Source organism: Vulpes vulpes, chromosome 4, assembly GCF_048418805.1.
Source record: "Vulpes vulpes isolate BD-2025 chromosome 4, VulVul3, whole genome shotgun sequence".
Taxonomy (NCBI): Eukaryota; Metazoa; Chordata; class Mammalia; order Carnivora; family Canidae; genus Vulpes; species Vulpes vulpes.
In genome coordinates, this window is record NC_132783.1 from 121,119,658 (window position 1) to 121,131,743 (window position 12,086).

General features: G+C 36.6%; 1 protein-coding gene across 1 annotated transcript in view; it reads right to left on the reverse strand.

The window, feature by feature from the left end:
- The window catches only part of ITGA1 (integrin subunit alpha 1), a 161,290-nt gene that overhangs the window by 100,040 nt on the left and 49,164 nt on the right, over positions 1-12,086 (reverse strand). Inside the window, exon 2 of the mRNA XM_072756940.1 lies at positions 8,003-8,123. Within this exon, the coding sequence (XP_072613041.1) occupies positions 8,003-8,123 (121 nt within the window). The remainder of the gene's footprint in view (positions 1-8,002; positions 8,124-12,086) is intronic.

The window sequence follows — 12,086 nt, forward strand, 5'->3', positions numbered from 1 at the left end:
ATTGAGTCTCACATCAGGCTCCCTGCGGGAAACATGCTTCTCCCTCTGCCTGTGTCTCTGCCTCTCTCTCTCTGTGTCTCCCATGAACAAGCAGATAAAAATATTTTTTTTAAAAGGGTTGATGCAGATATTAAAAAGAATGAGGCAAAGGAGCCGCAGAATGGAAAGCCTTGAGAATCTCATATTTTCCCATTTGGCAGAAACTTTGCCATACTGGTGATTACCACTAAATCTGGAAAGCTTGTGTAATGCTGAGCACATTTAAGTTTCTTCTCTTCAAAGAAAAATTACTAAACTAATTGTGTTCTTTGTGAATTTTTCCGAACCACAGTGCAATTACTTGGATATTTCAGCTCATGCTAGCCATAATGAACAACGGCTGATCTTAATCAGAGGTATAATGTGTTGTACTCCTGAGAAAACATGTGGTTTCTGAGCCAGAGATATAAAGTAAGTTGCACTTCACCGTAAACTTCTGAAAAGTAAAGGGGGCATAAGGCCACCTTTTCTGTTAACTTCTAATTCTTTCCAAAGAATGAAAGTAATGCTTTTCAAATGCACAGGTTGCACTTGTAATGGACCAACAAGTACTTCTTTAGGCAGTCTTCAGCCAAGATGTAGTATGGGTCAGGGTGATTTTTTAAAAATCTGAGGTTGATGGGTTTCCAAAAGCTGAGTAGCAAATATGATTTATAAAGGTGCCCACCTCTGGAGAAAAACTGAATAACAAAATCCATGTTCTCCCGGATATGTCAATTACTCCATAGTCCATTTCTTAAAGTAAGTCTGTATCCTATTTGATTTTATAAACACAGAATATCCAAACATGTTTACAAAATTTATTTTACATTACAAGTGCCTGGACCTCTTTAGAACAATATGCTGCTATGATGCCATCTTTAAAGGTTTTGACGTTTAGATTTTTGTAGTTTGCTTACATTTATTTATTTATTTATTTATTTATTTATTTATTTATTTATTTTAAAGATTTTATTTATTTATTCATGAGAGAGAGAGAGAGAGAGAGGCAGAGACATAGGAGAGGGAGAAACAGGCTCCACACAGGGAAATCTGATGTGGGACTTGATCCCAGGTCTCCAGGATCAGGCCCTGGGCTGAAGGCGGCGCTAAACTGCTGAGCCAACTGGGCTGCCCAGTTTGCTTACTTTTAAATTCAGTTGGCCACATTGCTTTTGCTGTTCTGACTTTTCAAACCTTTTATATAAAATCATTATAAATATGGAATGTCAAAATGGAATTAAATTATCTGACATCCTTATGCATTCAAATGCTCACAAATTTTCACATGTACACTAATATGTAAAGTCGAAAACTGCAAAGACAGTTATCAGCATTTATTTTTTAACATAGTTCTAATTAAGAAAAAAAGTAACAGAGTGGAGAGACATGACTTCTATTTTCAGCTCTGGTCCTGTGTAGTTAAGATTTCCCTTTGGAAGTCACTTACAAAAAGCAAAAAATACTTTATTGAATTATGATCGATATTAAAAGTTGTACACAATGTATACAACTTGATGAGTTTGGAGACAAGCATGCACCTATAAAACCATCACCACAGTCTATGCCATAAACCTATTTGTTGCCTCTAAAAGTGTCTTCCAAACCTCTTTAGTTATTATCATTATTATTACTTCATGATAAGAACACTTAACATAAGATCTACTTTTTTAGTAAATTTTTAAATATACAATACAGTATTGTTAACTACAGGCACTATGCTGTATGGTAAATCTCCAGTACTCATTCAACTTGCATAACTAAAGCTTTATAGACTTTGACTAATACTTCCTTGTTTTCCCTTCCCCCAGCCCATGGTAGTCATCACTCTACTTTCTACATTCTATGACTTTGATTATTTTAGATTTCTTATATGAGTGACATCATGTAGAATTGGTTCTGTATCTGGCTTATCTCATGCAGCAAAATGGCCTCCAGGTTCATCCATGTTGTCTCAAATGGCAAGATCTCCTTCTTTTTTTAAGGCTGGATAATATTTGATTGTACGTGTGTGACCCATTTTTAAAATCTGTTCATCCATCGGTGGACATTTAGATTGCTTTCAAGTCTTGGTTATTGTGAATAATGTTGCAGTGAACATGGGAGTGCAGATATCTCTGCAAGATTCTGATTCCCACTACTTTGGATATTTACCCAGACATGGGATGCTAGATCATATGGTGGTTTTATTTTTAATTTTCTGAGGAACCTCTACGCTTTCCCCTTTCCATAGTGGCTGCACCAATTTTCATTCCCACCAACAGTGAACAAATATTTTGTTTTTTCCATCCTTGCCAACATATATCTTTTGTGTTTTTGATAATAGTCATAAGAGCCATTTTTAATATTACTTGTGTATATGTGTGTGTGCTCACTTGTTTTTTCATTAATGATAACAGGGAGTTAAACTAGATTATTTGTTCACCCAACAAATAATCTTTGAATGTATATTATTTATGTTTAAGGCCTAGTGCTAATTTCTGGGCAATGCACAGGGTTGCAAGTGGAAACCAAAACCAGTTCTCACTCTCTAAACATTTCCACTAATGTATTAACTTCTCCCTTTTATCTGTATTCCATTTCAGGTTTCCAAATATCCAGACATTACTCAAGCTGTCTAAAACCATACTTAAAAAACTTCCTGGTAAAACTTATTTTCCTTTCCTGTAAATTTGTCTCCGAATGGCTACCCATTTTCCAAAAATCCAATGTAGAAATTTTGAAATGGAAAAAAAAAAAAAAAAAAAGAAAATTTGAAATGTATTTGACTCCTCCTACACCTCCATTTGGCCTTTCCAAACTTCCACTAAGCCTTAATGATTCATCTAAATTTATCCTGGAGTTAAAAATAGATCTGCCGGGATCCCTGGGTGGCACAGTGGTTTAGCGCCTGCCTTTGGCCCAGGGCGTGATCCTGGAGACCCGGGATCGAATCCCACGTCGGGCTCCCGGTGCATGGAGCCTGCTTCTCCCTCTGCCTGTGTCTCTGCCTCTCTCTCTCTCTCTCTCTGTGTGACTATCATAAATTAAAAAAAAAAAAAAAAAAAAAAAAAAAGATCTGCCCTATGACCCAGCAATTGCACTGCTGGGGATTTACCCTAAAGATACAGATGCAGTGAAACACGGGAACACCTGCACCCCGATGTTTATAGCAGCAATGTTCACAATACCCAAACTGTGGAAGGAGCCTTGGTGTCCATCGAAAGATGAATGGATAAAGAAGATGTGGTTTATGTATACAATGGAATATTACTCAGCCATTAGAAAGGACAAATACCCACCATATGCTTAGACGTGGGTGGAATTGGAGGGTATTACGCTGAGTGAAATAAGTCAATCAGAGAAAGACAAACATTATATGGTCTCATTAATTTGGGGAATATAAAAATTAGTGAAAGGGAATAAAGAGAAAGGAGAGAAAATGAGTGAAAATATCAGTGAGGATGACAAAACAAGAGAGGCACCTAACTCTGGGAAACGAGCAAGCGGTAGTGGAAAGGAAAGTGGGTGGGGGGTTGGGGTGACTGGGTGATGGGCACTGAGGGGGGCACTTGGCAGGATGAGCACTGGGTGTTATGCTATATGTTGACAAATTGAACTCCAATAAAAAATATATATATATAATTTTAAAAAGAACCTCAAAAAATAAATTTATCTTGGATACACTTTTCTTTCATTCAAGTTCTCTCTAATGGAGCCTGGGACCTCATTTCTTAAGTACCAGATGGCTGTTCTTGTTTACCTATCGATTCCCCAGTTTTCAGGTACTTTTTTCTCTCTAATCCAATCTTTATGTAATTTCCTAAACTAAGGTTCATATAAACGACCTATAATGGTTCTAAATGCCCTCCACTTAGGTCCAAGCTCCTTTGTCTGGTTCTAAGGTTTGACATTATGTTTTCTCCTATACCATTCCTGTGTCAGTCCTATTTGCTTACTAGCACACTCACTTCTCAAATCTATGCCCTTGCTTATGTGGCTTTCCAGACTGGAGTGGCATTCTTCTTTTCTTCTTAATAAATATCTTTCATTCTTTTTATTTTTTATTTTTTTTAAAGATTTTATTTATTTATTCATGAGAGAGAGAGAGAGAGAGAGAGAGAGAGGCAGAGACACAGGCAGAGGGAGAAGCAGGCTCCATGCAGGGAGCCCGATGGGGGACACAATCCCGGGTCTTCAGGATCACATCCTGGGCTGAAGGCGGCACTAAACTGCTGAGCCACCCGGGCTGCCCAACTGAATATCTTTCAAGATTCAGCTCAAGAGCCAAAAATAAATTCCTTTTTCTGTTAACTCTCACTGAATCTATAGTCTATATTATACTGATTAGCACTATTCTTTTTTTTTTATATTTCAAGTTTTAATTTAAATCTTAGTTGATGTATAGTGTAACACTATTTTCAGGAGTAAATTCAATGATTCATCACTGACATATAATGTTGCACTCATCACAAGTGCCTTCTTCAATACCATCACCCATTTAACCCATTCTCTGCCCACCTCCCCTCCAGCAACCTTCAGATTGTTTGGTATAGTTTCTAAGAGGCTCTTATGGTTTGCCTCTCTCTCTCTCTCTCTCTTTTTTTTTTTAATTTCACTTATGTTCATCTGTTTCATTTCTTAAATTCCACATATTAGTGAAATCATATGGTATTTGTCTTTCTCTAATTTCATTTAGCATAATATATTCTAGATCCATCCATGTTGTTGCAAATGGCAAGATTTCATTCCTTTTGATGGCTGAGTAATATTCCATTTTATATATGGACATTTGGGCTCTCTCTCTATATATATAGATGGACATTCGGGCTCTTTCCATAATTTGGCTCTCATTGACTGTTGCTGTTACAAACATCAGATGGAGGGCATGTGCCCCTTTGAATCAGTATTTTTGTATCCTTTGGGCAAATACCTAGTAGAGAAATTCCAGGTTGGAGGGTAGTTCTATTTTTAGCTTTTTGAGGGACCTCCATACTTTTTCCCAGAGTGGCTGCACAAGTTTGTATTGTCTTCAATTATTTCATAAATACCTTCTACTAGATTATAAGGTTTTGTATTTGTCTTATATCTCCCATAGAGTTTAGCATAATAATGCTAGACACAACAAATATCTACTCAATTGGCCCACATTTATGTTACGGCTAAGGAAAAATTCTAAATACCTCACCAATAAACATTTGTACATGGACAACTAGGCTATATTTTGTAAGTGAAGCAAAATGTATAAGGCATGATCTCTAACATAAAAAGTTTAATATCTTATTATTAACGTTATCTCACACAAGTGTACAGAATCCTGAATGGTCTGCTTAGAGTTCAATTCAGTGTAGGGTCATTCAGACAGACCATTAGCAACTTTTTTTTTTTTCAACCATATTCTTCCTATCTACTCTGTGCACTTTTGTTTCTTTTCAAATGTTGGTCTGGCTATCTTTATTTTCTCACCTACACATTCACCTTCTTCAAAGATAAAGTGACTTTGGGAAGGAAATTCATCATGACATTAGCACTTCATTAAGACTTGATTTCTCTTGGGCAGCCCTGGTGGCTCAGCAGTTTAGTGGCTCCTTCAGCCCACGTTGTGATCCCTGCATGGAGCCTGCTTCTCCCTCTGCCTGTGTCTCTGCCTCTCTCTCTCTCTCTCTGCCTGTGTCTCTGCCTCTCTCTCTCTCTCTCTCTCTCTCTCTCTCTCTGTGTGCGTGTGTGTGTGTGTCTCATGAATAAATACATAAAATCTTTAAAAGAAAAAGACTTGATTTCTCATTTTCTCATTTCTTCACCTTATTGTATCTTGAAAGATATTAATTAGAGAATTTAGAGGGCAGGAAACTCACAATAGGATGGGCTTATAATAAGGGACAGAAAGAAACTGAAGAGATCACATATGTGTACTATGGCTCCTGAGGGGAAAGAAAAACTCTTTATTACTCTACTAAGATTCATTTAGATAATTAAAGACTGCTGATACCAGATTTTTCTAAAATCAGAGAGACTGGACTGGATGAGAGAGGAATCTTGAAGGGTTTGTCCACATTAGAAAATGAAAATCAGACTTTCATAAAATAGGTTAAAAACATCTGATTCTCTTAAGTTCATTCTAAATAGGTTAAGTCTTAAGGGTTGTTATTTATTATATTTTTCTTTAAAACTATGTGACTAATAGTAATTACTGAAAACTTTCATATATATATATATATATTTTACTTAGAAATTTAGCTTCTCAGGAAAAATACATAGTGAGTTTCAGTTTAAGCAATTTTTCTTTTTTAAAGAGAGGGAGGGGGGGAGGAGTAGAGGGAGAGCGAATTCCTAGCTGGCTCCATATCCATTGCAGAGCCCAACTCAGGGTTCCACGCAGGGCTCAATCCCACAACCCTGAGATCATGGCCTGGGCCTAAATCAAGAGTTGGATGCTTAGTCGACTGAGACTTCTAGGAGCTCCATTGAGTTTCAGTTTATTACAGTTTACCCTTGGGACACTCACATTATTCTCTGAGAGGCAGAGTTCCTTGAATTGCAGGCATAATGCCTAAAAGAATAAAACTGGTGTCTAGAGGGATGACTTCACCTGTTTAGCCTTAAATGGGGTGAGGGTGGGGTGGTAAGTGAGAACATAGGTTTGAAAGACAAAATATATAACACTCATACTCTATTATTAGAATTCTCATCTAAGATATTTGTAAGGAGAGTAGAGAGTGAAATACCTCCACAAATTCTAGTTTGTACCTTGGATAAAATTTGTACGCAAAAAATTATTTTTTATTTTTAAAAGATTTTTATTTTTTTTTATTCATGAGACACACACACACACACAGAGGCAGAGACATAGGCAGAGGGAGAAGCAGGCTCCCTGTAGGGAGCCTGATGTGGGACTCGAACCCAGGGTCCCGAGCCTAAGGCAGACACTCAACCACTGAGCCACCCAGGTACCCCAAGAACTGAAATTCTTAAATTTAATTATTTTGGATTATTATCAAATTAAGTCTAAAAGGTAAAGAAAGTGAGGGCAGCCTGGGTGGCTCAGCAGTTTAGCGCCGCCTTCAGCCCAAGGCCTGATCCTGGAGACCCGGGATTGAGTCCCACGTCAGGCTTCCTGCATGGAGCGTGCTTCTCCCTCTGCCTGTGTCTCTGCTTCTCTCTCTCTCTTTCTCAGGGTATCTCTCATGAATAAATAAATAAAATCTTTAAAAAAATTTAAAAAAAAGGGTAAAGTGAAACATCAGAAAGTCCAATTCTTCTCATTTGTAAAACATCTAGTGATAAATTACTGTTTTCCTAGGAGGCATAAATCCCTTTTTTGTTTATTTTAATTACTAGAATAGTTTAGTTTTATTTAAGTTATTAAACTGAAGCAAAGTTTAACAAATTCTTGTTCTTTTTTTTCAATAAAAAAGAAGCACTAAAATTATGTTAAATATAAAGAGCTTTAATATTAATTTTGTGTAAGTTTCAACACATTAAATATGCTTTAAAAATAATACCTGCAGTAAACAGAATCATTATTAAAGGGTTTAAAAGTGTATAAAGGGAATTCAGTAAGGTTCATTATAAACAGTAAAGCAAACTTAGATCAGTAAATTACCAATAACATAAGCCCAATAATATCTTATGGAAGTGATATTAGCCCTTTCAACACAGCATCTCATCTGCCTCCAGTCTTTCCAGCTGAATTTCAACTATTCTAAAATAAGAACAATTAAAGAACTTTTGCCAGAATAACATAATCACAGAACAATGACTATTTTGGACATGGACCTTCCCTGAGGTCAACACAGAAATCACTAACCACTTCCTTTAGTACTGCCAAAGAATTTTCCTTTTTTTACTCTGTCATTTTCCATTTCCAAATGATTAGACTGCATTTTCTACCACGCATGATTCATTCCATTGAAGTCTCATTCATAAAACAAACTGTAACCAAATAATATTTTGCATCATCTTGTAAGAAAACTAAACAATGACGCAACACAATCGACTGGCTTACCATTTTCCTTCTTCATTTTCATATTGTTGAACAGTATATCCAAACATGTCTTCCACGGGGCCACTGAAAGTCATTGAATTTTTCACATCAACATTGAATGATACGCAGAAGCCTAGAACAACTTTAAGAAGGAAAACAAGGTCCAGTTACACAGAGTTAACTAAGATTCCATCATGTTTAGAATTATGGAAGGCATCTGATTTAAAACTGCTCTTGTTAAAAAGAGTAATGATGCTCAAAAAACGAGAACTGCAAGAAAGGTCTATGATATTAATTGTATTACTGACTGAAAATCAATATAATGACTGAAGAATACAAATACTAATATTCAAACAAAATCCTATAATAATTTAGTAGCTGTATCATTCCTAGAGCTTATGACTTCAGAAGGTGAGAGAGAGCAAGGTAGCAGAAACACGCTGTATATGCCTACTATGGTTGCAGATAGCTTTCCAATAGTGAGCCCTACAGCCAATCATGGCACTAATGAAATGTAAACAACTTCAGTTTCCTGTTTTGACTATGAAGCATGCAAGAATCACCATTTAAATCTTCAGGAGAGGAAGCTTTCTCCTTGCTACTTCCAAAGGGAATGCAAGCTGATTGCCTCTACCCAGAAATGGCTTCCTAATCAGGCCTGAGATTTGGCCAGCTTCCCTCTCAATCATGCAGTGGACAGAAACTTATACTAATACACTAGAACTTCCTTATACTGTTGGTGGTGATAACCTCACGGTTGCTGTTGACAATCAGATGACACATCTAAAGAGTTTACTCAGCGTTTGACATATACTAGATATTCAATGAGGATTAATTCTCTTCAATTTTCTTGTAGTTTAGGTAATGAAAACCTTGTACAAGTGAGACTCTCTCCTAAAAGGGTTCGGAAGGGTGCCAAATTCTGTCAAATGGATGGCGCCAAATTCCATGTTTGGTACTAGTTTTTAAAGTATACTTGTGAAGTTACAAAGCATTCCTCTCCTAGATGTAACTAAGAATTCTTCCCAAAGAGCATTCCCCCTGTAAAATTACAAGCATCACAAGGTACATTCAGAGGTGAGTAAATTCACTGTCCTTTGTTAAAACCATGATACAGCTAAACACATCCTGAAAAATTCTCTTTCCTTACTCATTATAAACTCTTCCATAAATATAGTCTAAATCCAGACTCAAATTCATTCTATGCTCTAATTCATTATCTTCAATTTTAACATTTTTGTTTCTTTCTTGCACAGGATTGTACCTAATTCAGAGAAAATTTTTTCATAAAAAAAGATATTTATGTATATTTATTTATGAAAAAAGATTCTATGTATACCTATTTATAAAGTCTTCCTTGATCTTTCCAACTGAAAATAATTTTTAAACTACTAAACTCTCCTCTTTTGTTTTTTGAATATCTCTCATAGAAATAATTTTTAAAACTTTTATTTACATTATAATTATCTGCGTGTGACTTTTTCCCCCAGTGTGGAAAATTCTTTAAAGCAGGGACTCTCTTAGTCATCTTTCTTATCCCTTCTCAAAAGCTAGCAAAGCTCCTTGTACACAGATGGGCAATAACATATTTGTAGAACAAATATAATGAAGGAGAAAGTGTACCAATTGAAGTTACAGATGAACTGCCAATTATTTCATTTTAGTTAAGAAAGACAATGAAGATGGAAATTTTCAAGTTAGGTTTTTAAAGGGAGGGAGAGATTCAACTTGGCAGTTACAAGATAGCATGTCCCAAGGATTTGGGAGGGTCTGTACAAGTAATAAGACACAGGGTGGGACAAATATGGTTGCAAAATCATAGAGAGATTTTCCTGGCTGGTGTGGAAGATGCAGAAAAAGAATGGATGGTTAGCATAGGTCCATTTATGTATATTTCCTGCTCCTACTTCAAATGGGATGGAGAACAGCTGGTTACTATCTTTTGCATAATCGCCTTTCATATATTTGAAGACAGTTTTAAACACTGTTCGCTCTCCTCTAAACTAAATAGTACATGCTCCTACCCTTCTCTCACAGCTTTATTTATTTTTTTGAAAACTTTCAACAGATTATTTTTAATATGAGAGATACAAAAAGTATTATGTCTACCACAGGATTTCTCAACTCTAGTGTTATTGACACTTTGAGCCAGAAAATTATTTGTTATGAAAGTCTGTACTGTGTATTATACAGCATCTGTGGTCTCTGTCCACATGATGCCAGTAGTACTCCCTGAATTATAAAGATCAAAAATGTCTCCAGATACTGACAAATTCCCTTGGGACCAAAATTGTCCAAGTTGAAAATGACTATTCAATAGATAAGGACCAGAATACCATCACCAATAATTTTGTTGAAGAAGATGACATGAAAACAATTGGTCTGCAGACCACTAGCATCTGCATCACCAGAGCCTATGAGGAATCCAGAATCTCAGGTTCCACTCAGATTTCCTGAATCAGTATCGCCATCCCACGAAAATCCCCAGGAAATCCAATTTCTGTTAAGGTTTGAGAGGTGTAAGTCTGTAATATGGTAGCCCTCTTTCATAATGTTGATGCAGATAACATAATTTACCTAAATTAAAAGTACTAACCATCTTTTAGACTAAAGGGGAAGGGGATTACCACTAATCAGATTCAAGTTCACTGCTCTTGAATTATTTTTCCAGCCCTTTATTGTCTTTAGTATATGTTCTCTCAAAGGCCATTCATGACACTCCTCAATATAAGACCAAAAGCTTTTGGCTTCCTTTTTAGGCTTGTTTACTCCACATGTTATGTGGAATGTCCGGGGGGTGTGCTGCACTTTTTTTTTTCATTTCCTGTCCTCAGAATTCTACAGGCAATTTGCCCAAAGCGATTGTAAATCAGTCTCTTTCATGTTTGCTAAAGCACCAAGGAGCCTGAAGCACAGGAGATGACATAAAAAAAATAGTTTACATCTTGTTCTTTTGATTTAAAGGAGTGCACAAACAGTGAAAGCAGCTTCTTGTAACTTTGAGTTTGATGTTCATTTTGTTATACTAAGTTGTCTTGGAACTTTATGTACCAGAGGTAAAGCAAAAATAATACTTATTCTCCATCAAAGTCAAAAAACAAAAATAAAAACAAAGCTAAGGTGGCTTAAAGGGACATGGACATACAGGATGAAAATGATGGGAAATAATCCATAGACAATAGTCAGATGTCAAAGTAAAGTTGTGATTTCACATGTATCAGCAAAAGAGGGATTTTTTCCTTAGAAATAACAGCACACTTAACTATGTGTTACTCTTCACATGCTCTTTCCCATATAATTTCCCCAACACTACAATCAAATAGTGTCATTATCATCACTGTGCAAATGAAGAGAAAGAAGCTCAGGAAAGCAGAGAAATTTTCCCACATTTCCTCAGGATTCCCAAACATTAACATTAATTCGATTTCTACATCTTACCCTAAATCTGAAAAGTGCTAGTAGAAGGTGACACTACTATTAGTCTATGTAATTAAATCTGAGAAGTAAAGTTGGGGAGGAGGCCCTTCTAGAGTGGCCAGGGCTAGGGAAATGCGAAAGGGGGGGATGAGTGGAGTAAGGAGAGAAGTCATGGCTCCAGAGCTCTAGATAAAGCATCACGCATCATGAGAGGTTTCAGCCAAAACATTCATGTTCAGGTAGAAAAGAAATGGAAAGGCTTGCTCTCTTTCAAATATGACTATATGTGTTATATATTTAAGGGCTAAAAACTGAGGAGGAAGATGGGATTGTTGGTACTGAAGGGTATTTCTTATAGAAAGAGATAATTTTGATGATTTATTTGCCTCAGTATGGAATTTGACTTGTAAGACAACTAAATGAGAGAGACAGAGATAAAGAGAGGGAGAAATAACCTAAAATTGTATAGTATTTTCTGCTCATAAACATTTTGCCATGGGGCACCTGACTGGCTCCATCAGTTAAGCAGCTGACTCTTGATTTCAGCTCAGGTCATGATCTTGGGTTTCTGGGATTGAGCCCCACTGTGGCTGTCGGGCTCCTAGGTACAGCAGAGAGTTGGCTTCAAGATTTTCTCTCTCTCCCTCTCCTCTGTCCCTCCCCTCGCTCTCTCTCTCTCTCATAAATA